Source organism: Garra rufa, chromosome 8 (genome assembly GCF_049309525.1).
Source record: "Garra rufa chromosome 8, GarRuf1.0, whole genome shotgun sequence".
Classification (NCBI taxonomy): domain Eukaryota; kingdom Metazoa; phylum Chordata; class Actinopteri; order Cypriniformes; family Cyprinidae; genus Garra; species Garra rufa.
In genome coordinates this window covers 44,029,855-44,052,354 of record NC_133368.1, presented here as the reverse complement: position 1 = coordinate 44,052,354, position 22,500 = coordinate 44,029,855, and the positions used below count along the sequence as shown (strand labels likewise).

At 36.7% G+C, this 22,500-nt stretch overlaps 2 protein-coding genes across 2 annotated transcripts in view; one reads left to right on the top strand and one right to left on the bottom strand.

The window, feature by feature from the left end:
• The first annotated feature begins 700 nt into the window (after positions 1 to 700).
• Positions 701 to 8,775, top strand: klhl41a (kelch-like family member 41a). The gene is made up of 6 exons (XM_073845910.1): positions 701 to 1,832; positions 3,714 to 3,871; positions 3,947 to 4,054; positions 4,135 to 4,320; positions 7,836 to 7,982; positions 8,258 to 8,775. Exons 1-6 carry the CDS (start codon positions 738 to 740, stop codon positions 8,367 to 8,369), a joined length of 1,806 nt encoding a protein of 601 aa, XP_073702011.1. The 5' UTR covers positions 701 to 737; the 3' UTR covers positions 8,370 to 8,775.
• Positions 8,776 to 9,116: 341 nt separating this feature from the next.
• fastkd1 (FAST kinase domains 1) overlaps positions 9,117 to 22,500 on the bottom strand; it is a 21,184-nt gene continuing 7,800 nt past the window's right edge. Inside the window, exons 4-13 of the mRNA XM_073845129.1 lie at positions 21,036 to 21,146; positions 20,336 to 20,467; positions 17,639 to 18,125; positions 15,851 to 15,965; positions 15,640 to 15,768; positions 13,678 to 13,809; positions 13,473 to 13,586; positions 9,704 to 9,848; positions 9,503 to 9,617; positions 9,117 to 9,421 (exon numbers count right to left, since the gene is read on the bottom strand). Coding sequence (XP_073701230.1) covers positions 9,329 to 9,421; positions 9,503 to 9,617; positions 9,704 to 9,848; positions 13,473 to 13,586; positions 13,678 to 13,809; positions 15,640 to 15,768; positions 15,851 to 15,965; positions 17,639 to 18,125; positions 20,336 to 20,467; positions 21,036 to 21,146 — 1,573 coding nt within the window. The 3' untranslated portion in view covers positions 9,117 to 9,328. The remainder of the gene's footprint in view (positions 9,422 to 9,502; positions 9,618 to 9,703; positions 9,849 to 13,472; positions 13,587 to 13,677; positions 13,810 to 15,639; positions 15,769 to 15,850; positions 15,966 to 17,638; positions 18,126 to 20,335; positions 20,468 to 21,035; positions 21,147 to 22,500) is intronic.

The window sequence follows — 22,500 nt, the reverse complement described above, 5'->3', positions numbered from 1 at the left end:
TAAAAATGTGTCAGATGAGCTCAACTACTTCACAAATGACCAGAAGAGCTGATTAATTGCTCTCTGCCTGACAGCAGCTGTTGTTTGCTGACCTTTTAGAGCATTTAAAAGAATACTTATCCACAAAAATAATTATTTACTCACCCTCATGTTGTTCCAAACTTGTGTGCTGTTGTTTTTTCTGTGGAACAAAAATGTCAAATGTAAATTTAGAAAAATGTACACACATTTTATAACTAGCTCATGAAAGCGCATAACATTTTTGGCTGAGCTTTTCCTTTAAATAGAAACCAGACGTGAAGAGTAAACCATGAATGAGTCACCGAATTATAAACTTATTTTTGAGAGCTCAAATGACACCATGTGCAAAACAGAGGTAATGACACACCTTTACGATTATTTAAAACTCTTAGACAGAGGTTGAATACCTCCGGGCGCGTCACTTCTTCCATCCTTTAATACTATAGTAGCAAACACACATTCATTTACAAAACACCCCTGACCTCTGAGTGTGTCCAAGGTTCACAGTTGTCTTTTTCAGTCTTTGACAGCTGCTGGATGCGACACTGTGCTCCCGTTTGGTCAGCCTGAATTCTTTCTGTCTGTATGAGGGGTCTAAATTTAGAGGGGCGGACTTAAATTGCAGGCAGTTTGTGTTGGGGCTCTGTGTTATTTCAGCCTCTTACAACTGAGACGGCAAGACAAGAGGAAGCACAGCATCCTCTGCGAATTTTGAGATGGAACCCATGAGTATCAAGGAAGACCTACAGCTCTTTCAGAGCACCCTGCTTCAGGACGGTTTGAAGGAACTTCTGAAGGAGAACAAGTTCGTGGATTGTATTCTGAAGGTTGGAGATCGGAGCGTTCCCTGCCACAGACTCATCATGGCTGCGTGCAGCCCGTATTTCCGAGAGCTTTACTTTACAGAAGACGGCGTTGAGAAGAAAGACTCCAGCAAGGAAGTAGTCCTGGAGGATGTGGATCCCACCATTATGGACATGATTGTGAACTATCTCTATTCCGCAGACATCGAAATCACAGATGAGAACGTCCAAGACGTCTTCGCAGTCGCCAACAGGTTCCAGATCCCATCCGTGTTCACCATTTGCGTCAACTACCTACAAAACAAGCTTTCGTTAGGCAACTGCTTGGCTGTTTTCAGAATGGGATTGGTTTTGAACTGCCCAAGACTTGCTATTGCTGCTAGGGACTTCATAGCGGAGCGTTTTGAGACTTTATCCAAGGATGAAGAATTTCTTGAGTTCAACGCTCCCGAGTTGTTTGCTATCATTGGTTGCGATGCCCTGAATGTGGAAAAGGAAGAGGTTGTGTTCGAGCTCTTGATGAAATGGGTCAGGAAGAACAAGGAGAACCGGACGAAAGCTTTGGAAGATGCTTTCGAGCACATTCGCTTCCGTCTTCTCCCAGAGAAATACTTTAAGGAGAAGGTGGAAAAGGACGACATTATAAAAGCCGACCCTGAACTCGTCAAGAAGCTGAAGGTCATCAAAGAGGCGTTTGCTGGAAAGCTTCCACAATCTAAAGAGGGCGAGAAAGGCGAAGGAGAAGATGGGGAAAATGTCTTGCCTGGGTTTCTCAATAATAACAAACGGCTAGGGATGTTCAAAAGGGATCTCATCCTGATGGTAAACGACACAGCGGCTGTGGCCTATGATGTTATTGAAAACGAATGCTTCCTAGCGGCCATAGCTGAGCAGATACCTCGAAATCATGTTAGCATCACGTCGAAAAAGAACCTGCTTTATGTTTTGGGAGGACTGTTTGTTGATGACGACGATAAGGAATCACCACTGCAGTGCTATTTCTTCCAGGTAAGGTTAACCCTGCTATATGCTGGTTAGGTATGGTTTGGTGCTGAGATGCTGGTTTATGCTGGTCCTTAGCTGGTTTATGCTGGTCCTTTGCTGGTTTATGCTGATCATGTTGCTGGTCAAGGATCAGCATAAACCAGCAAAGGTCCAGCATAAAGCAGAAAAAGACCCGCATTAACTAGCAAAAGACCAGCATAAACCAGCAAAGGACCAGCATAAACTAGCAAAAGACCAGCATAAACCAGCAAAGGACCAGCATAAACTGGCAAAAGACCAGCATAAACCAGCAAAGGTCCAGCATAAAGCAGAAAAAGACCCGCATTAACTAGCAAAAGACCAGCATAAACCAGCTAAGGACCAGCATAAACCAGCAAAGGACCAGCATAAACTAGCAAAAGACCAGCATAAACCAGCAAAGGACCAGCATAAACTGGCAAAAGACCAGCATAAACCAGCAAAGGTCCAGCATAAACCAGCATCCCATCACCAAAACATACCTAACCATATGCGTTTTTTTCAGCAGCGAAGTCATTCATTTATATAATATACAACAAAAGGCTGTTCACACTAATGTTTATAACTATAATTAAATTCTTATAGCTGTGGTGTGGTCTTACCTATACTCATGGAGTATAACGATATAGAGAAACGGTTTTCATAACCGTTTTTTCTTCAGCTGAGGAACGATAAATTCATCAACGGAAAATCTGAATTTACCCGCCTTTAAAAAGATCGCGCATTTAAAGCGGCAGAGGACTTACTACAGCTTAAGACAACCTGGAATTAAGCACATAAGGACTATATGGTACGTTTTTGTCATTTTGGAGCTTGACAGCCGCAGTCCTTTTCACTTACATTAACGAAAAGAGCAACATAAACATTTTGTCTCTAAACTTCTCTGAGCTTTTTTACACTGCAGTTATGTGTGTGTGTGTGTGTGTGTGTGTGTGTGTGTGTGTGTGTGTGTGTATAGTCACAAGATCCTTCAGAAATCATTCTAATATTCTGATTTGCCACTAAAAAAAACATTTATTAATATTATGTTGAAAACAGAGTAGAATTTTTCAGTTTTTCAGTTCAGAAAAACAGCATTTATCTGAAATAAGTCTTTTGTAACATTATAAATGTCTTTATTATCACTTTTGATCCATTTAAAGCATTGTTGCTAAATAAATATTCTTTTTGTATAATTTCTTTCCCCAAAAAAAAAAAATTAACTATAAAAATAATTTAATAAGTGAATAATTATAAAAATTATACTATAATATATGATTTCTGAAGGATCATGTGACACCAAACACCGGAGTGTTGATCCTGAAAATTTAGCTTTGATCACAAGAATAAATTAGATTTATAAATATATTCAAATAGAAAACCATTATTTTAAATAGTACAAATATTTCAAAATTCTGTTTTTCTGTACTTTAAATCAAATAAATGCAGGCTTGGTAAGCAGAAAAGACTTAAAAATGTTACTGTTCAGTTCAAAAACTTTTGACTGGTAGTGTATGTCTATATACATAAATTTGTATGACTTTTTATTTCAGTTTTAGTTATTTTAATACATCAAGCTTCAAACATTCCCTATTTTTTAAAGTAGCTACTTATTTTAAGTAATGAGCATTTTTTATTATTTTAGTTAAGAATAACTCTGGATTAACATTTTCAAGAGTAAAAAAAAAACATAAAGGTGAGTAAATGATGACATGTTTTTTTGGGGTGCTCTATGCATTTAATTGTATGACTATATATTTCTAGGAAGTGGTTTTAGGTGCAAAACGGTTCCTTATCGTTATCAGACCTAGCATGAAGGCCTATATGATCAGCGAAAATAAAGTTATTTACATTTGTAATTCATTTCAAATCTTCCATTTTCTTCAGATGGACCCTCATTCTCCAACCTGGTTAGCCCTGCCACCAATGCCATCGCCCAGGTGTCTGTTCGCCATGGGGGAGTTTGAAAACATTTTGTTTGCAGTTGCTGGTAAAGACCTGCAATCTAACGAGTCTCTGGACTCAGTGCTGTGTTATGATGTTGAGTAAGTTTCTTCTGCTACATACATAGGCCTACGCCAAACAACTGCATGTCCATCTAATTACCTTGTTCTCCACAGTAAGATGAAGTGGCAAGAAACCAAAAAACTGCCTTTAAGAATTCACGGTCACAGTGTGGTGTCACAAAACGGACTAGTTTACTGCATAGGAGGAAAGACAGATGACAAGTAAGTCAGGTAACATGAGTTTGAATACAAAATAAAAGCCTGAGGTTAGGCTTCATTGCTTGTTTTCATTTGTGGAACAGTAAAACCATCAACAAGATGTTTGCGTACAACCACAAGAAGTCCGAATGGAAAGAGCTGGCAGCCATGAAGACACCCAGGTCTATGTTTGGAGCCGCCGTCCACAAAGAAAAGATCATTGTGGTCGGAGGGGTCAATGAAGATGGCCTTTTAGGCTCTAGTGAAGCCTATGACTTTGGAACAAACAAGTATGTAAACATCACTAGTTTTTAACTGATACTTCATTTATGAAAATTACCCATGGTTTTACTACAGTAACCATGGTTAAAGTATGTTTTTTGTAGTAAAACCATAGTAACCACAAAATTTACCATGCTTTTACTATAGGATTTGGAGTAAACCATGGTAACTACAAAGTTAACCATGGTTTTTTACTATGGTATTGACAGTAAAATCATAGTAACCACAAAATTAACCGTGGTTTAACCATGTTTTTGTGGACAAAATTACAGTAACTTCAAAATTAACCATGGTTTTACTACAGTATTGACAATGAAATTATAGTAACTACAAAATTAACCATGGTTTTTACTATGGTGTTGACAGTAAAATCATAGTAACTACAAAATTAACCATGGTAGAACTATGTTTTTGTAGAAAAATCACAGTAAATACAAAATTAACCATGTATTTTTACTACGGTATTGACAGTGAAATCATAGTAACTACAAAATTAACCGTGGTTTAATTATGTTTTTGTAGAAAAATTACAGTAACTTCAAAATTAACCATGGTTTTACTACAGTATTGACAATGAAATCATAGTAACCACAAAATTAACTGTGGTTTAACTGTTTTTGTAGAAAAATTAACTGAAGATTAATAAACTGAAAATTAATTGACAATGAAATCATAGTAACCACAAAATTAACTGTGGTTTAACTATGTTTTTGTAGAAAAATGACAATAACTACAAAATTAACCATGGTTTTCCTACAATAACCATGGTTTAACTATGTTTTTGTAGAAAAATGACAGTAACAACAAAATTAACCATGGCTCTACTACGGTATTGACAGTGAAATCATAGTAACTACAAATTACCCATGGTTTTACTACAATAACCATGGTTTAACTATGTATTTGTAGAAAAATGACAGTAACTACAAAATTAACCATGGTTTTAGCTGGTTAATGTTGGTTCTTAGCTGGTTTATGCTGGTCATTTGCTGGTTTATGATGGTCCTTAGCTGGTCATGTTACTGGTCAGTGACCATAAACCAGTAAAGGGCAAGCATAAACCAGCAAAGAACAGCATGAACCAACTAAGGGCCAGCATAAACCAGCTAAGGACCAACATTAACCAGCTAAAACCAGCATCCCAGCACCAAAACATACCAGCATATGCTGTTTTTTCAACAGGGAGTGATGTCCGGTTAGCGAACGAATCGTTCTTTCTGAATCATTTGAAAAAGTTTGTGTCTCCAGTAAGTACTATTCCACAAATTACTCAAGTTATTTACTTTTTTTTTGACGTACCCGACACTCCCTCTGACTCGAAATAAACCAATATTCCGGAGTTATTCAGTTACTCCAACAGTACACTGACTGAACTGCTGTGAAAAGAGAAAAAACAGCATATGCTGGTTAGGTATGTTTTGGTGCTGGGATGCTGGTTTTAGCTGGTTTATGCTGGTCCTTAACTGGTCAATGACCAGCATAAACCAGTAAAGGGCCAGCATTAACCAGCAAAGAACAGCATAAACCAACTAAGGGCCAGCATAAACCAGCAAAGAACAGCATTACCTGCTAAGGGCCAGCATAAACCCGCTAAAACCAGCATCCCAGCACCAAAACATACCAGCATATGCTGTTTTTTCAACAGGGAGTGATGTCCGATTAGCGAACGAATCGTTCTTTTGAATCGGTTCTTTCTAGTGAACCGTTCGAACCGGTTCACCAAATCGGACTGAATCATTTGGAAAAGTTCGCGTCTCCAGTAAATACTGTTCCACAAATTACTCAAGTTATTTACTTTTTTTTTGACGTGCCCGACACTCCCTCTTACTCGAAATAAACCAGTAATCCAAAATTATTCAGTTTCTCCAATAGTGCATTGTCTAAACTGTTGTGAACAGAATCAGAATTAATGATGAGCAATGGATTTGCTTTATTTGTGTTTTATGTTCAGTGGTATTAAATGTATAATTTCTATAATAATGTCTATATTTTAAAAATAGTGGGAAAATGCCAAATTGTTAAATGAACTGTCATTGGTGGGAGAAACGATGCTTTTCGAGACTTTGAATCAATTCAAGCAAGTGATTCACTGTTTCGAAGCTTTCCAAACGCCGCACGCTAGTGACGCCTGCTGGTCAGAGTTGTGTAAATGCAAGGACAACTCGGTCCAAACATGCATAAAAACCAGCATCCCAGCACCAAAACATACCTAACCAGCATATGCTGTTTTTTTCTCTTCTCACAGCAGTTTAGTCAGTGTACTGTTGGAGTAACAGAATAACACCGGAATATTGGTTTATTTCGAGTCAGAGGGAAAAAAGTAAATAACTTGAGTAATTTGTGGAATAGTACTTAGGCTACTGGAGACGTGAACTGTTTCAAATGATTCAGTCCGATTTGGTGAACCGGTTCGAATGGTTCACTAGAAATAACTGGTTCAAAAGATTGATTGGTTCGCGAACTGGACACCACTAGTGCTCATTATTTGTCTATTAACAGCAGTTCAGTCAGTGTACTGTTGGAGTAACTGAATAACTCCGGAATATTGGTTTATTTCGAGTAAGTAATTTTTAAAATTTGTGGATTATTGCTTACTGAAGACACGAACCGTTTCCAACGATTCAGTCTGATTTGGCAAACCAGTTCAAACGAACGATTCGTTCGCGAACTGAACGCTCAAATTGATAACACTTACTGATTTGAGTGTTTTTGTTTACCTCTAAAATAATGTCAAAAAATTGAAAATAATATTGGGTGTATATAGAAAACCTATAAAATGATTACCAATAGAGTGTTTTCACCATGCGTCATCAATCGGCCATATTGGCAGCACTGAACCAACGAAACTCGCATATTTTCTGATTATTGCTGCTGAAATGGTCAATTATTATCATATTCTGGGCTGTACTAATCGGACAGACCAGAAAAAACATCTGGAGTAGGCTACTGTAGACTGCCAATTTTGCCAAATGTTATAACAAATCAAGGAGACGTGCAAAAAGCCGATTGTGGTTGGCCAAACAGGTTTCCAGGACAAGAATCTTAAAAATACCCTCTATTAAACAAAATTCACCACAAAATATGTTTGGTTTGAACCATACAGATTATAGAAATAGAAAAGTAGGAAAAAGTTGAATATTTTTTAATAACTTGCCACCCTGTTGCAAAAAACAGCATATGCTGGTTAGGTAGGTTTTGATGCTGGGATGCTGGTTTATGATGGTCCTTAGCTGGTCATGTTGCTGGTCAAAGACCAGATTTATCCAGCAAAGGACCAGCATAAACTAGCTAAGGACCAGCATTAACCAGCTTAAACTACCATCCCAGCATCAAAACCTACCTAACCAGCATATGCCGTTTTTTTTAACAGGGCAGTTAAACAACAACTAAAATATGGAAATTAGTTACATTACTTCAAATTCACCCTTATGTTTACTCACCTAGGATATTGTGGTTTTTATTCTTTGAAGTTATCTACAAGACAATGAGGCAATCAGTTTAAACCCTGTTTTTTTCTCAACAGATGGGAGCCGTTCCCTGAGTTTGTGCAGGAGAGAAGTTCTGTGAATTTGGTCAGTGCTGGTGGTGTCCTGTATGTGATAGGCGGCTTTGCAGTGCAGGAGAACGAGGACAAACAGTGTGTCCCATCAGAAAACACAGACATCTGGCAGTAAGTGTTAAAAAATATGAATCAAATCAGCATATTAGGATGATTTCTGAAGCATCATGTGACACTGAAGACTTGAGTAATGATGCTGAAAATTCAGCTTTGCATCAAAGGAATGTATTACATTTTTAAATACATTTAAATAGAAAATTGTATTATTTTTACAATATTACTGTATTTTTGATCACAAAAATCACAAAAAGTGCACCTGAACCTTTAACTGGTAATGTATTATTCAAACTTGGACTAAATCTTTAAAAAATGCTCTTTTTTAACAGGTATGAAGAGGATAAGAAACAGTGGACTGGAATGATACGAGAGATGCGATATGCTGCCGCCGCTTCCTGCGTTTATATGAGGCTAAATGCAGCAAAGATGCCTAAACTTTAAAAATATCACCACCTGTTATAGATTATGTCCAATAATTAAGTGTACCTATGTTTTAAAGCAGTATAATCCACAAAAAAACATTTCAAGCCAACATGTACTATAATGCACATTCCCAGTTTTTGTAAGTTTCAATCAAAATGAAATGCAACTTTCTCTGCCTCTAAAAAAGTTATTTTGATGCAGGCATTACAAATCATTCATCCCTCTTCCTCACTAAAGTAAAATGGGTGGCGAATGATATTTCATGTTGACTTTAAGAATACAAATGACCTATTAAATTTCATGTTGTGTTGGCAAATGTGACCCTGGACCACAAAACCAGTCATATACATACATACATACATACATACATATACATTTATACATCATCTAAAAGCTGAATAAATAAGCTTTCCATTGAAGTAAGATTTGGCAGGCTGAGATACAACTGAAAATCAAAATACTGAGAAAATCACCTTTAAAGTTGTCTAAATGAAGTTCTAAGCAATGCATGTTACTAATTAAAAATTAGGTTTTGATATGTGTACAGAAGGAAATTTACAAAATGTCTTAATGAAACATGATCTTTACTTAATATCTTAATGATTTTAGGCATAAAAGAAAAATCGATCATTTTGACCCATACAATGTATTTTTGGCTATTGCTACAAATATACCCGTGCTACTTATGACTAGTTTTGTGGTCCAGGGTCACGAATGTGGTGCAGTTGAGGAAAACATTTATACAATGGATGTCAAACACTGCCATACACTCACCTTTTCTCTTTTATATAAAATGCATAATAATAAATAAATTTTTGAAGGGAAAACAGCTATGCATTTCTTCATTGTGAATAAAAAAAGTGACATAAGCAATATCATTTATTACAAAATGAGCACTTAATGTAAGATTGCAGTACTAATCTTGCAGCTTAGACAGTCTGCAAACAATCCAATGTCTGTTGTTTCAAGATAATGTCTCAGGGTAACTCTGAGAATATTTTCTTCCTCAGATATTCTTTCCATGCATCTTCTGTAGACAGTTCCATTGAGTTCCATTCAAAGTGAGGAATCTGTGTAGAAATATGCATTATTAATACGTTACAAAAATGCACACTTTTGTCATCAAAATAATCAGTTAACGTTCTACTGACCTGTAATACGTGATATCCTAAAATTTCCAGATGTCTTTTCTTCATCATGGCATCTCCTTTCATGTGCCACGAGTTTTTGCAGAATGATTTGGAGTCCAGGAAATCCAAGGCAATGCTGGACAGATTTACAGAATTATATTATTTCTGATTATTATGTGTTCTTCAACACATTAGAGTGAGTGAGGGTCACATGAGACATACCGGCGAGCTCCGGGTGGCAGCTCCGTCCTGTCTCCGTCTGCAGATCCGGACTGCCACTGAACATTTCCGCTCTCGGTGATCTGCAGCTGGCTGGGCTCGCTGTACGGTACTGGATGAAGATGGCGATCCAGGACAAATTCAAAATCTGATGACAAAAAATATAATGCGGTCATGTTCCCACAAAGCATAAAGCAGCAATGCTGTGTCTAGGATTGTCATCCTGTACCACTGTATGTCTGTGAATGTGCAGTTAAGGGAACTGCATCCTCTGCTGATTTTGTAAGTTTGCCCACTGACAAAGAAATGATGAGTCTATAATTTTAATGGTAGGTTAAAAAAAAAAAAGAGTTATAAATTGATTTGCATTTTAATAAGTATTTGATCCCCTATCAATCACCAGGATTTCTGGCTCCAACGTGTCTTTTATACAGGTCATGAGCTGAGATTAGGAGCACTCTCTTAAAGGGATAGTTCACTCAAAATGAAAATTGGATGTTTATCTGCTTACCCCCAGGGCATTCAAGATGTAGGTGACTATGTTTCTTCAGTAGAACACAAACAAAGATTTTTAACTCAAACCGTTGCAGTCTGTCAATCATATAATGGCAGTCAATGGGCACCAAATCTTTGACAGTAAAAACAACATACACAGACAAAACCAAATTAAACCCTGCGGCTTGTGATGAAACATTGAGCTCTTAAGACATGAAATGATCGGTCTGTGCAAGAAACTGAACAGTATTTATATCATTTACTTCTGATCAACCGCAACGTTCAACTGTATTGAGCGTGTTCACAACGTGCTCTGGCATAGTAGTCGGTGAAAAGTCAACACATCCGGATGAGTTCACACAAGGAAACGTAATCTTTTAGTTTTTATTCGGTTGCCAGAATTAGGATAAGCCCAAGTAATTACCATTTTGAGTAGCCGCTATGCAGTGTTTATACTATGGGGTTATTGAATGCTTGAATCTGATTGGCTGACAAACGTTTTGATGGTGTGCATTATTTTCAGGGAAACGCACAGCGAACATAGTTCCAGGCAGCACTTGACCGCATTACATGTCTATATCACTTCGGCACACAATTTCAGTTATTTCAAAGGTCCTTACAGCCTAAAACACAAAAACAAAACCCACAAGACACTGGCCAAACAAATAAATACAGTAAACAACAGGATAAAAGCGACAGATTATTTCCATGTTTTTGCCACAATATTACGTTTTATTATGTACGGAAAGCACATACTCTATTTCTCCCACTCTCTCTCCCTTACAGACACACACATACAGTTTGCCCACACGTTAGCATACGCGCTAATGATGCTAGCGCTGTTCTGACGATTAACCCTCTGGGGTCTGAGGGTGTTTTGGGGCCCTGGAAAAGTTTTGACATGCCCAGACATTTGTGCTTATTTCAGTAAAAACATGTTAATGGCTAAAGTCTAATTACATTGTAATCAGCACCATTTGGGCTACAATAATAAGTAAACAACATGAATGTGCATGTTTGTGTGTTTGAGAAAACAACGTTTATGCGTGGTTAGTGAAAAAACTAAAGTTTTGAAGTCACTAAAATAAGGCCATGAAACACATGCAGAACATTTGTTCACAAGACTTTTGAGAATTTTTTCAACCAAATGATGTGAAAATCATCTCATTCACTCGTTCAGAGAAAACAATACATTGATATAAATTTTCTAAAACATGTTTTGTGATAGAAAGGGAACATGCGTAGGAGTGGCAATGACCCATGGATATTTAGCAATTCACACCTGAGAGACAAAGAGCCCTGCCCTAATGGCCCATCAATGAATGAATGTGACTATTAGGTAAGGAACAATGTGAGAAGATTTAAAGAATGGAGTTTTAGATTATTTGTATTTTATTTACAACACTGTATAATCAAAACATACATAATGAAGGTCAAAGACACATTATTGAGCACCCTGATCTAACTTAACAACTACATGGCATTTCTCACACGCGAGGTAACAACAGCGTGGTCTTGAAGAAAATGAAATTAAAGTTTTACTATTAGTAGAGACGATGCTGTTAATCACTTTAGAGAGACGCACAGACTTGATCAATTGACAGATCACTTCCATGCGTGCATCTACTATGGCAAATCACGTTGACGCGTCACGCGCCGGCTGTTGTGAACGCCCTCAGGACAGTTGAATGTTGCGATGGATCAAAGGTAAATAATGATATAAATACTGTTCAGTTTTTTGCACAGACCGACTGTTTTGTGTCTTAAGACCTCAATGTATCATCACCAACCGCAAGGTTTAATTTTGTTTTGTCTATGTATGTTTTTACTGTCAAAGATTTGGTGCCCATTGACTGCCGTTATATGACTGACAGACTGCAACGGGTTGAGTAAAAAATCTTTGTGTTTTACTAAAGAAACAAAATCACCTATATCTTGGATGCCCTGGGGCTGGGGGTAAGCAGATAAACATCAAATTAAAATTTTTGGGTGAACAATACATTTTATGGCGCTGGCTCGAAACTTCTTAGGCTTTTTCAGGGCATTGTGCTGATGACCCATACAGAGGCATTTGTAAAATATAGCATTTTATTACAAAAATAAAAATGGCATGGTGCACCGAATCTAAAGAGACCAGTTTTGGCCAAACCATTGAGAAGTTATAAGCAAAAAAAGGCATTTTTCACATCTCCTGACCAGTAGGTGGCACTTCACCAAAACACTGCAGGTCACCTCAGGTCATGCTTGTTATAACACACACCAAGTTTGGTCTCAATACGCCAAACCATTTCGGAGATATAGTCTCACACCCATTTTTGTGTGCTTTTCATAAAATTCGTTTGCGCATTATTCGAGAACCGTTGGACGAATCAACTTGAATTCCTTAACTTTTTGCCAGCATGGTCTGAAGATGATCTGAGCCAATTTTGGTGAAAATCAGACAAACCATCTAGGACAGGTTCGAAAAAGTAGATTTCAAGAATTATTAAAAATAGAAAAGAACTAAACCTTATGATTTTTGAATTTTGGTGTTCATTCGACTCAACATGAGCCAAGGATTCAGAGGGAAAAAAAAAGAATTCTGTGCCTTACGGTTCAAAAGTTATTAGCATAAACATGAGTGGAACTTTGGACAAGTGTTAGCGCTACAAAGTTTGAGTAAGAGACTCCAAATTTGCTATGGTTAATGTTGAGACTATCCTCTATCAGTGTGCCAAACGGATACAATAACTTACATTTAATTAATGATTAAACTCTGACTAAATATTTTTTTACAAATCTGTTATTTTTATTGTTAAACTGTATACTGCCATCCAAAGGCAAAACGCAGTAACTACACATTTGGTCAAAATTGAGCTAAGGCTTAAAATGGACTTAGTGACAACTATTTGTCTTGTTGCAAAGTATCCTTGTTCATTTTTGTCCCAGAGAAACAAGAGTGTTTCAGAGAAACAAGAGTGTCAACATGTTTGACTTGCTGGCGTAAAAACTTTAAAGGCATTTTTCTCAGTTTCAGTGTTGGCGTAGTTACTGCACTTTGGCTTTGGAGGGCAGTATAGTGTAATGTATTTAAAGTCGGCTATTTAAGAGTAGCTTTTTGAGAATGATTTGTGATGAAAAGAAAGGTAATGTCAGAGTGGTATGTGCACAGTGAGACCAGAGAATGTGTTTATACAAAGCAAATAGAGTCAATTTAAGCCACACTATATACTGGCCACTGAAAAGCCACTAATCAAAGTCCAGTCTGTTTTGCATGTAATGCTGGTTCAAAACTCACCAACAGTATAGAAGTATGGAGTCAGCACTCCTACTTTGGCACAGTTCATCCCACCCAGGACATCACCGAGCATCTTATGGATCTGCTGCTGTGCTGGACTGATGGAGCTCATGGCTACAAGATGTTTAAATGAAAAATGTTATTCCTTACTAGAATGGTTTCTGAAGGATAATATGACATTGAAGACTAGGGTAATGAGGCTGACCTCTCTTCTGCAGCTGTTTACAGTAGCGGTCATGAAACCAAGGCACCTGGAACTCAGGACACTCCAGACACACGGCGCGATTCAGCTCCATGAGACGAAGACGGATGCGCATGTTTAGAGTATCTGGAAAGACTGTCAGCAACGAGAAAAACAACACTGAACAACAAAGCACTGATAACTATTACCAAAGTTAAGAACTGCAAAGGTTTTTTGTATTACAGAACAGCTGATAAAAACAAAACAATAATCCACAAGTAGTCCACACAACTCCAGTCCATCAATTTACATCTTGCGAAGTGAAAAGTTGCGTGTTTGTAAGAAACAAATCCATCATGAAGACATTTTAACTCCATAATAAGTATAAAAGTCTTGCAGTCTTCGGTTGTGCTCTTATGTCAAAACTCACCAACATATTTGTTTAGAACAGTTTTGGATTGTTTTCACTGGTAAATGGTGCTTGATCTGTGCATATTTCTCTCCTGTTTCAGACAAGAGGAAGCAATATTATGGATTTTGGAATTGAAAAAAGTCTTAATGATGCAGCATTTCGCTTCAGTTGATGGACTGGATTACTTGTGGATTATTGTGGTGTTTTTATCAGCTGTTTGGACTCTCATTCTGACGGCACCCATTCACGGCAGCGGATCCATTGGTGAGCAAGTGATGCTACATTTCTGCAAATCTGTTCTGATGCAGAAACAAACTCATCTACATCTACATCTTGGAAAGAAACAAAAATGTCAAAATGTTCATTATTTTTCCAAAATACGAGCAATAATACAAAATGCATGCTATTTTTTATTTAGTACTGACCTGAATAAGATATTTCACATGAAAGACGTTGACATACAGTAGTCAACATTCGAAGTGGATCAAAAAAGTTCATCAAAGTTGTCCTAAGATAAGAACGGGTATTCTTTTTGGTTTTAGGACAAAATTTAATGAAAGGTTTTGATCCACTTCGAATGTTGAAAACTGTATACATATCCACAAGAGAAAATAAAAGTTGAATTTTTAAAAAATTATCCCGTTCAAAAGTTTACATACACTTAATTCTTAATACTGTGTTAATACTTGTTTAGTGATAGCTGTTCATGAGTCCCTTGTTTGTCCTGAACAGTTAAGTTTAACCTGCTTAACATGCCTGCTGTTCTTCAGAAAAATCCCTCAGGTCCTAAAAAATCTGTGGTTTGACTGTATGATTTTGAGATCCATCTTTTTACACTGAGGACAACTGAGGAACTCATATGCAACAATTACAGAAGGTTCAAACACGATGAAACACAATGCATTAAGAGCCAACTGGGTGAAAACTATAAACTTTTTTGTCTTCTGGGAAACATGCAAGTATCTTCTTTAGGGCAGTACTTTAAAAAAAAAAAAAAAAAGATATTTAGGCAAAATAAGAATTCTTCATTCTGTTCAAAAGTTTTCACCCGCCAGCTCTTAATGCAATTTATTTCCTCCATCAGTGAGCATTTGTACCTTCTGTAATAGTTGCATATGAGTCTCTCAGTTGTCCTCAGTGTGAAAAGATGGATCTCAAAATCATACATTGTTGGAAAGGGTTCAAATACTCAAAAATGCTGAAAAACCAAAGAGTTTGTAGGACCTGAAGGATCTTTCTATAAAACAGCAGGCAGTTTAACTGTTCAGGACAAACAAAAAAACACAGCTGTAGATCATTCAGGTAACACAGTATTAAGAATCAAGTGTATGTAAACTTTTGAAGAGAGTAATTTTTATAAATTCAACTATTATTTTCTCTTGCGGACTATATGTAAATGTCTTTTATGTGAAATATCTTATTCAGGTCAGTACTAAATAAGCACATGCATTTTGTATGATCCCTCTTATTTTGGTAAAAAAAAAAAAAAACATTTTGCAGATTCAGCAAGGTGTATGAAAACTTTTAACTTCAACTGTTTATATGAAGTTATACAATCTCAAAAAAGGACATACTCTCCAGATGGGCATCCAACTTTGCAAGAAAGTCCACGTTGAATATCTCTCTGACCACCTCCTCAGGGAAATAACCAGCAAGAGCCAGTGCATAGGCCAAGAGAACCAGCAGGTGAGGATCAAAAGAACCTGTATGAATCAACAAAAACAGGCTCAACTTTAAGTCTTTAAGATTAGAAGCTGTTATAAATGCATACTGGAAGAACCTTACTAATATATGGAGTGAAATGTCGAATGCACGCATCAAAAAACTCCTCCGCCTTTGGTGGGTCATAATTTAGCACTGCGAAAGGCAGCAAAGTGGGATACATTGCAGAGTAATGAATCTGTTTGGAGGAGACAAACACAAATTTATTTATAACAGGTGGTGATGAATTTTGTAAATTGGTAATAAGAAATGTTTCTCGAGCAGCAAATCATCATATTAGAATGATTTCTGAAGGATCATGTGACAAAATTCCTGCATCACAGGAATAAATTCAATTTTAAAATCTGTTAACATAGAAAACAGTTCTTTTAAATTGTAATAATATTACCCCCAACTTTTTTCCACAAAATTGCGTTTAGTACCAAAACTTAAATAATAACACTGTGACCAGTGTTGTTATTGTTAACTAAAACTAAAACTATTAAAAAAATCATTTTCATAAATTAAAGCTGTACAAAGAAATATAAATATTAGATAAAAAACTTAAAAATAAACAAGTTTAAGATGAAGTAAATTACTAACACTAAAACTGAAATAAAAACTAAGCTAAATAGAAAAATAACAAAAAAATGACAAAAGCTCATTACTAAAACTTAAGCTGAAAAAGAAAACAGGGAATATGAAAATAAAATAAAATGCAATAATAAATACTAAAAGTATATAAATAATAGTAAAATAACATTATAAAAGCAAATATAATTAACCTTATAATTAACCTTACATAAATTAACCTTGTGTAACCTAAATGATGACATAAAAATAAATATTAAATGTAAATATCCTTTACATGTATTTATATAAATTATATAACTGAATATAATAATAATAAAAAAAATCCAAAACTTAAAATATGAGAAAAATAAAAATCACATAGCATTACTAAAACTAAAAAAAAAACGGAAAACATAAAAATAAAAGATTATTCAAAATATTAATAATAATAAAAGTACATAGATACTACTGAAATGACATTACAAAAAAAAAAAAAAAAAAACATTAAATTAACCTTATATAAACTGCCTGTTTTTGGACAGTAAGAATTTTAATGTTTTTTAATGTCTCTTCTGCTCACCAAGCCATCATTTATTTAATCCAAAAAAAAAAATTTTTCATTATTTTCTATTTTAATATATTTTAAAATGTAATTTATTCCTGTGATTTCTCCAGTCACATGATCTTTCAGAAATTATTCTAATATTCTGATCTGAATAGAAAGTTCAAAAGAACAGCATTTATCTAAAATAGAAATCTTTTGTAACATTATAAATGTCTTTATCATCACTTTTGATCAATTTACAGCTTCCATGGTAAATGTAAGTATTAATTTCTATAATTTTGTTTCAAAAAAAAAAAAAAAAAAATCCCCAAACAATCAAAAAAATCCGAGCCTCCGAGCTTTTGAATGGTTTAATGTATAATGTTACAAAAGCTTTTTATTTCAGATAAATGCTGATCTTTGGATCTTTCTACTCAAAGTATGAATGTACTCAACTGTTTTAAATACTGATAATATTAATAATAATAAACATTTCTTGAACAGCAAATCAGCATTTTAGAAAGATTTCTGAAAGATCATGTGACACTGTAGACTGGAGTAATGATGCTGAAAATTCAGCTTTGAAATAGAAAGCAGTTATTTTAAATAGTGAAAATACCTCACAATGTTACTGCTTTTGCTGTATTTTGGATCAAATAAATGCAGGCTTGGTGAGCAGAAAAGACTTTCCTTAAACTTTTGACATTAAAAATGAACATAATATAAAACAAAAAAACATTTAGGTTGACTCCCACCTTGTCTATATTGTCAATCGTCACATTAGCAATACGGTCCATCAGCGGAGCACAGAAATAGTTAGTCCTATTCAGATAATTGCCCAACTCATTCACATTAGTCCAGGATATCTGGTCAATCAGTTTATGTGTGACAACCATAGACTCTTCCAGCAGCATCTCATCAAACCACTCCCCCGACAAACACTTCACTTCCTCCAGCACCACGTCCAGACTCTCGAAGCTGTGCAGCCGCTCACGGCTGCAGCGGTTCAGGGTCTGGAGCAGGTGAACGTACTTGCTGGAGGTGTTGTGTCGGTACGAGGGATCGTTGCGAATCCACTTGGCGACCACCATGGCGAAAGTGTTGAGGTCATTTAGGTTGCACTGCGGGATCACAGAGTTCACCCGGGAAAGGACGGCCTCGTCAGGACGGCGAGAAGGAAGCATGGACAGAACCCTGGTCAGCATGGTCACCTCATACGGATACACGCTGTGCAGCAGGAAACTAGAAGTGATAATGAATGAAAGAACAATTATTTAAAACATACAGTATGTCACAAAAGTAAGTACACCCCTCACATTTCAGCAACCATTTTAGAATATCTTCTCAAGGGACAATACCGTAGAAATGAAACTTGGATATATTTTAGAGTAGTCAATGTGCAACTTGTATAGCAGTCCAGATTTACTGTCCCCTGAAAATGACTCAACATACAGCCATTATTGTCAAAACAGCTGGCAACAAAAGTGAGTACACACTAAGTCAACTTGTCCAAAGTGTCAATATTTTGTGTTAGCACCATTGTTATCTGGCACTGCTTTATTTATCATGGCCGTGGAATTAGGGCTGTGCAATATATCGAACGATATTGTGAGGCGCGTTTAGTCAATGAAGCCGGTGCTTTGATTAGTAGTAAATCTCCATCACGTGCGTTCCGCTCAGGTTCCGCTGGAGCGGCAATTGATAAACAGAGACGTAAATCTCTGACAAGCTACGCCATATCGAGCTTAATATCGCATTTCTATATTTAGCGCGATATGGCGTAGCTTGTCAGAGATTTACGTCTCTGTGTATCAATTGCCGCTCCAGCGGAACCTGAGCGGAACGCACGTGATGGAGATTTTCTACTAATCAAAGCACCGGCTTCATTGACTAAACGCGCCTCACAATATCGTTCGATATATTGCACAGCCCTACGTGGAATTGACCAGAGCTGCACAGGTTGTTGCTGGGATCCTCTTCCACTCCTCACAGAGTTCCTGGACATTAGACACATGGTGCTTCTCCACTTAAGGAGGTTCTCCACAGGTGCTTAATAGGGTTCAGGTCTGGAGACATACTTGGCCACCTCATCACCTTCAGCTTCCTCAGTAAGGCAGTTGTCATCTTGATGGTGTTTTTGGGGTCGTTATCATGTTGGAAAACTGCCGTTCGGCCTAGTTTCTGGAGGGAAGGCATCATTTTCTGCTTCGGAATGTAAAGTACATAATGGAATCTATGTTCCATGCTCCCCAGTTTCAGCAACACTCATGCAGCCCCAGAGCATGAAGCTACCACCACCAAGCTTGACTGTAGGCAAGACACAATTTTCTCGGTACTCCTCACCAGGGCATCGCTACACATGCTGGACACCATCTGAGCCAAACAAGTTTATCTTGGTCTCATCAGACCACAGGACATGGTTCCAGTAATTCATGCTCTTGGACAGGTTGTCTTCAGCAAACGGTTTGCAGGCTTTCTTGTGAGCCAGCTGCAGAAGAGGCTTTCTTCTGGGACGAGGCCTATGCAAACCGACTTGTTGCAGTGTGCGCTGTATGGTGTGAGCACTGACAAGCTGGCCTCCTACTTCTGCAACCTTCAAAGCAATGCTGGCAGCACTCATGCGTCTGTTTTTTGAAGCCAGGTTCTGCACCTGACTCACAGAACGAGTGCTCAGCTTCGTTGATCGATCCTTGCAAGGCCTGTTCTGAATGGAACCCATCTTGGGAAACCTCTGTATGACCCTGACCACTGTAGTGTAACTCTGTTTCAGGGTGTTACTGAACCTCTAATAGCCTTGGCCATCTTTGTGGAGAGCAACAATTCTAATTCTTAAATCCTCAGAGAGTTCTTTGCCATGAGATACCATGTTGAACATCCAGTGGTCAGTATGAGAGACTTGTACTTGAAGCACCTAATTTTAACTGCTCTAATACAAGATACACAACTTTGTATGGTCCTGTCAAGCAGACAAAAACATTAACATGATGAATAGGACATGTGGCGTTGCATGGTTAAACAACATACTGCTGTTATCACTTAGGGTGTACTCACTTTTGTTACCAGCTATTTTGACAATAATGGCTGTATGTTGAGTTATTTTCAAAGGGCAGTAAATCTATACTGCTATACAAGCTGCACAATGACTACTCTAAAACGTATCTAAGATTTTATTTCTATAGTATCGTCTCTTTAGAAGATATACTAAAGTGGTTGCTGAAATGTGAGGGGTGTACTCACTTTTGTGAGATACTGTAACTGTGTTATATAAGATGTGTTCAAATTTGCATGAGCAGCAAATCAGAATAATAGAATGATTTTTTATATTTTAAACCATATTCAAATAGAAAACTTATTTTAAATCCTAATAATATTTTACAATATTAATGACATTACTGTATTTAAATAAACACATTAATTTAAATAAAAACCTCTCAGAGTTAGGAAGCACTTACTGCTGCAGTTTGGCTTTCAGTCTGGAGAAGATCTCGGGATTCTGGCAGTGCAGCAGGATGAGAGATTGAGTGATCCGAGCGATTTCCACTGGCCTATACGTCTCCAGATTCTTTAAGAGTACTGCTGACATTCTGCAAAAAAAGACATGGTAAGATCTCCTCTCCCATTTCTAATCATGACTGCCATGCAATGAAATTGATCTGAGACTTTATACAGGCTGGATGGTATAAATTATGAAGATACACTATATTGCCAAAATTATTGGGACACCCCCTTGAACAGGTTTGACTACTTTAGTAATTTTCATGAGTACAAATCTTAATGTTTAAGAATAAAATGAAGAAGAACTTGACTTGAAGAACTTATAATGTGGAAGAACTTGACTGGTCTGCAGTAAGCAAAGTCCTAATCCCAGCTGAACAGCTCTGGTGTGACTTTAAATGCAGACCTTGAGCCAAAAACTCATCACCAAACACCAATGACTTGTACGTATGGGTACAGTCATTTTAGACACTTACAAAACAGTTGCAACAGAGCTGGAAATACTGTTTTTAAATACATTAATTATGTTTCCATATTTGTTGCCACAGTTTTGGAAGCGCCTTTTTCTGTTCTAAAGAAGGGGTGTCTCAATATTTTTGTCATATAGTGTTTGTACAAGTCATTCTGAATGTTATGCATGTTATGCACGTGTCTTACTTGTTTATCAACTGAAGGTTTCTGCAGTGCACCTCCGCCATTGTCTCCACCACACCTAAAGCCTGATGGGGATTCAGCTCCTCAGCCAATAGCAGCGCAGTAATCTCTAACCTGCAAAAACAACCGAACAAATAAAATCATGCTGCTGTGATTCTTATCCGAGCTGGTTTGTCTGGTTCATGACCTAAACATATTTACGTTGAACTTTACAATACAGATACCAAGGAGTCAGTTCAAAGAAAAAAAAACAAGGAAACATTTCATTTTGTTTCAATTGGAAAACTAAAATGACCAAAATTAAAGCTGAAAAAAAATCTAAATAATAATTAAATGAAATAAAATGATCAATAAATATAAGTTCATCAAAAAATGAAAAGCTGTTAAAAATGAACTTACCCTCATTTAAGATTGAGTTTGTTTCTTCATCTGAGCAGGTTTGGAGAAATGTAGCATTACATCACTTGCTCACCAAAGGATCCTCTAAAGTGAATGGGTGCCGTCAGAATAAGAGTACAAACATCTGATTAAAACATCACAAAAATCCACAAATAATCCACACCACTCCATCAATTAACATCCTGTGTAGTGAAAAACTTTATGTTTGTAAGAAACAAATCTATAATTAATTAAGACGTTTTTAACTTAAAACTGTTGCGTTTGGCAAACTATGAGTCGTCTATCCATAATATTGCTTTCTTCATTTGAACAAAATGCTTTTCTTACTTAGATTTTTTTGTCTTGCTTCCAGCCAAAATATCTAAAAATTCGATGAGTACTAGAGGAGTAACATTAATTTTCTTGTTTTCAGGAAAAAACAAGTCAAAATTAAGTGTGCTTTTGCTTGAAACAAGCAAAATAATCTGCCAGTGGGGTAAGCAATAAACTCTTACTTCAAACAGAAAACAAGATCATTTTTCTTAACCCATTGGCAGATTATTTTGCTTGATTCAAGCAAAAACACACTTAATTTTGACTTGTTTTTTCTGAAAACAAGACAATAATTTTTACTCATCTAGAAAATCCTTCTTGATTTAAGAATTATTAGATATTTTGGCTGGAAACAAGACAAAAAATCTAAGTAAGAAAAGTATTTTTGCATGGACTTTTGACGGATGCAGCGGTTTAAGTTAAAAACATCTTGATGGATATGTTTCTTACAAACACAACTTTTTACTTCACAAGATGGTATTGATGGACTGGAGTGGTGTGGATTACTTGTGGATTATTGTGATGTTTTTATCAGCTGTTTAGACTCTCATTCTGACGGCACCCATTCACTGCAGAGGATCCACTGGTGAGCATTTCTCCAAATCTGCTCGGATGAAGAAACAAACTCATCTACATCTTGTATGGCTTGAGGGTGAATACATTTACAGCCGCTTTTATTTTTTGAAAGTACTATCCCTTTAAATGCCTTTTTAACATTTCTACTAGAGAATTAGAGGGTAAAAAGAATAATGCTCAC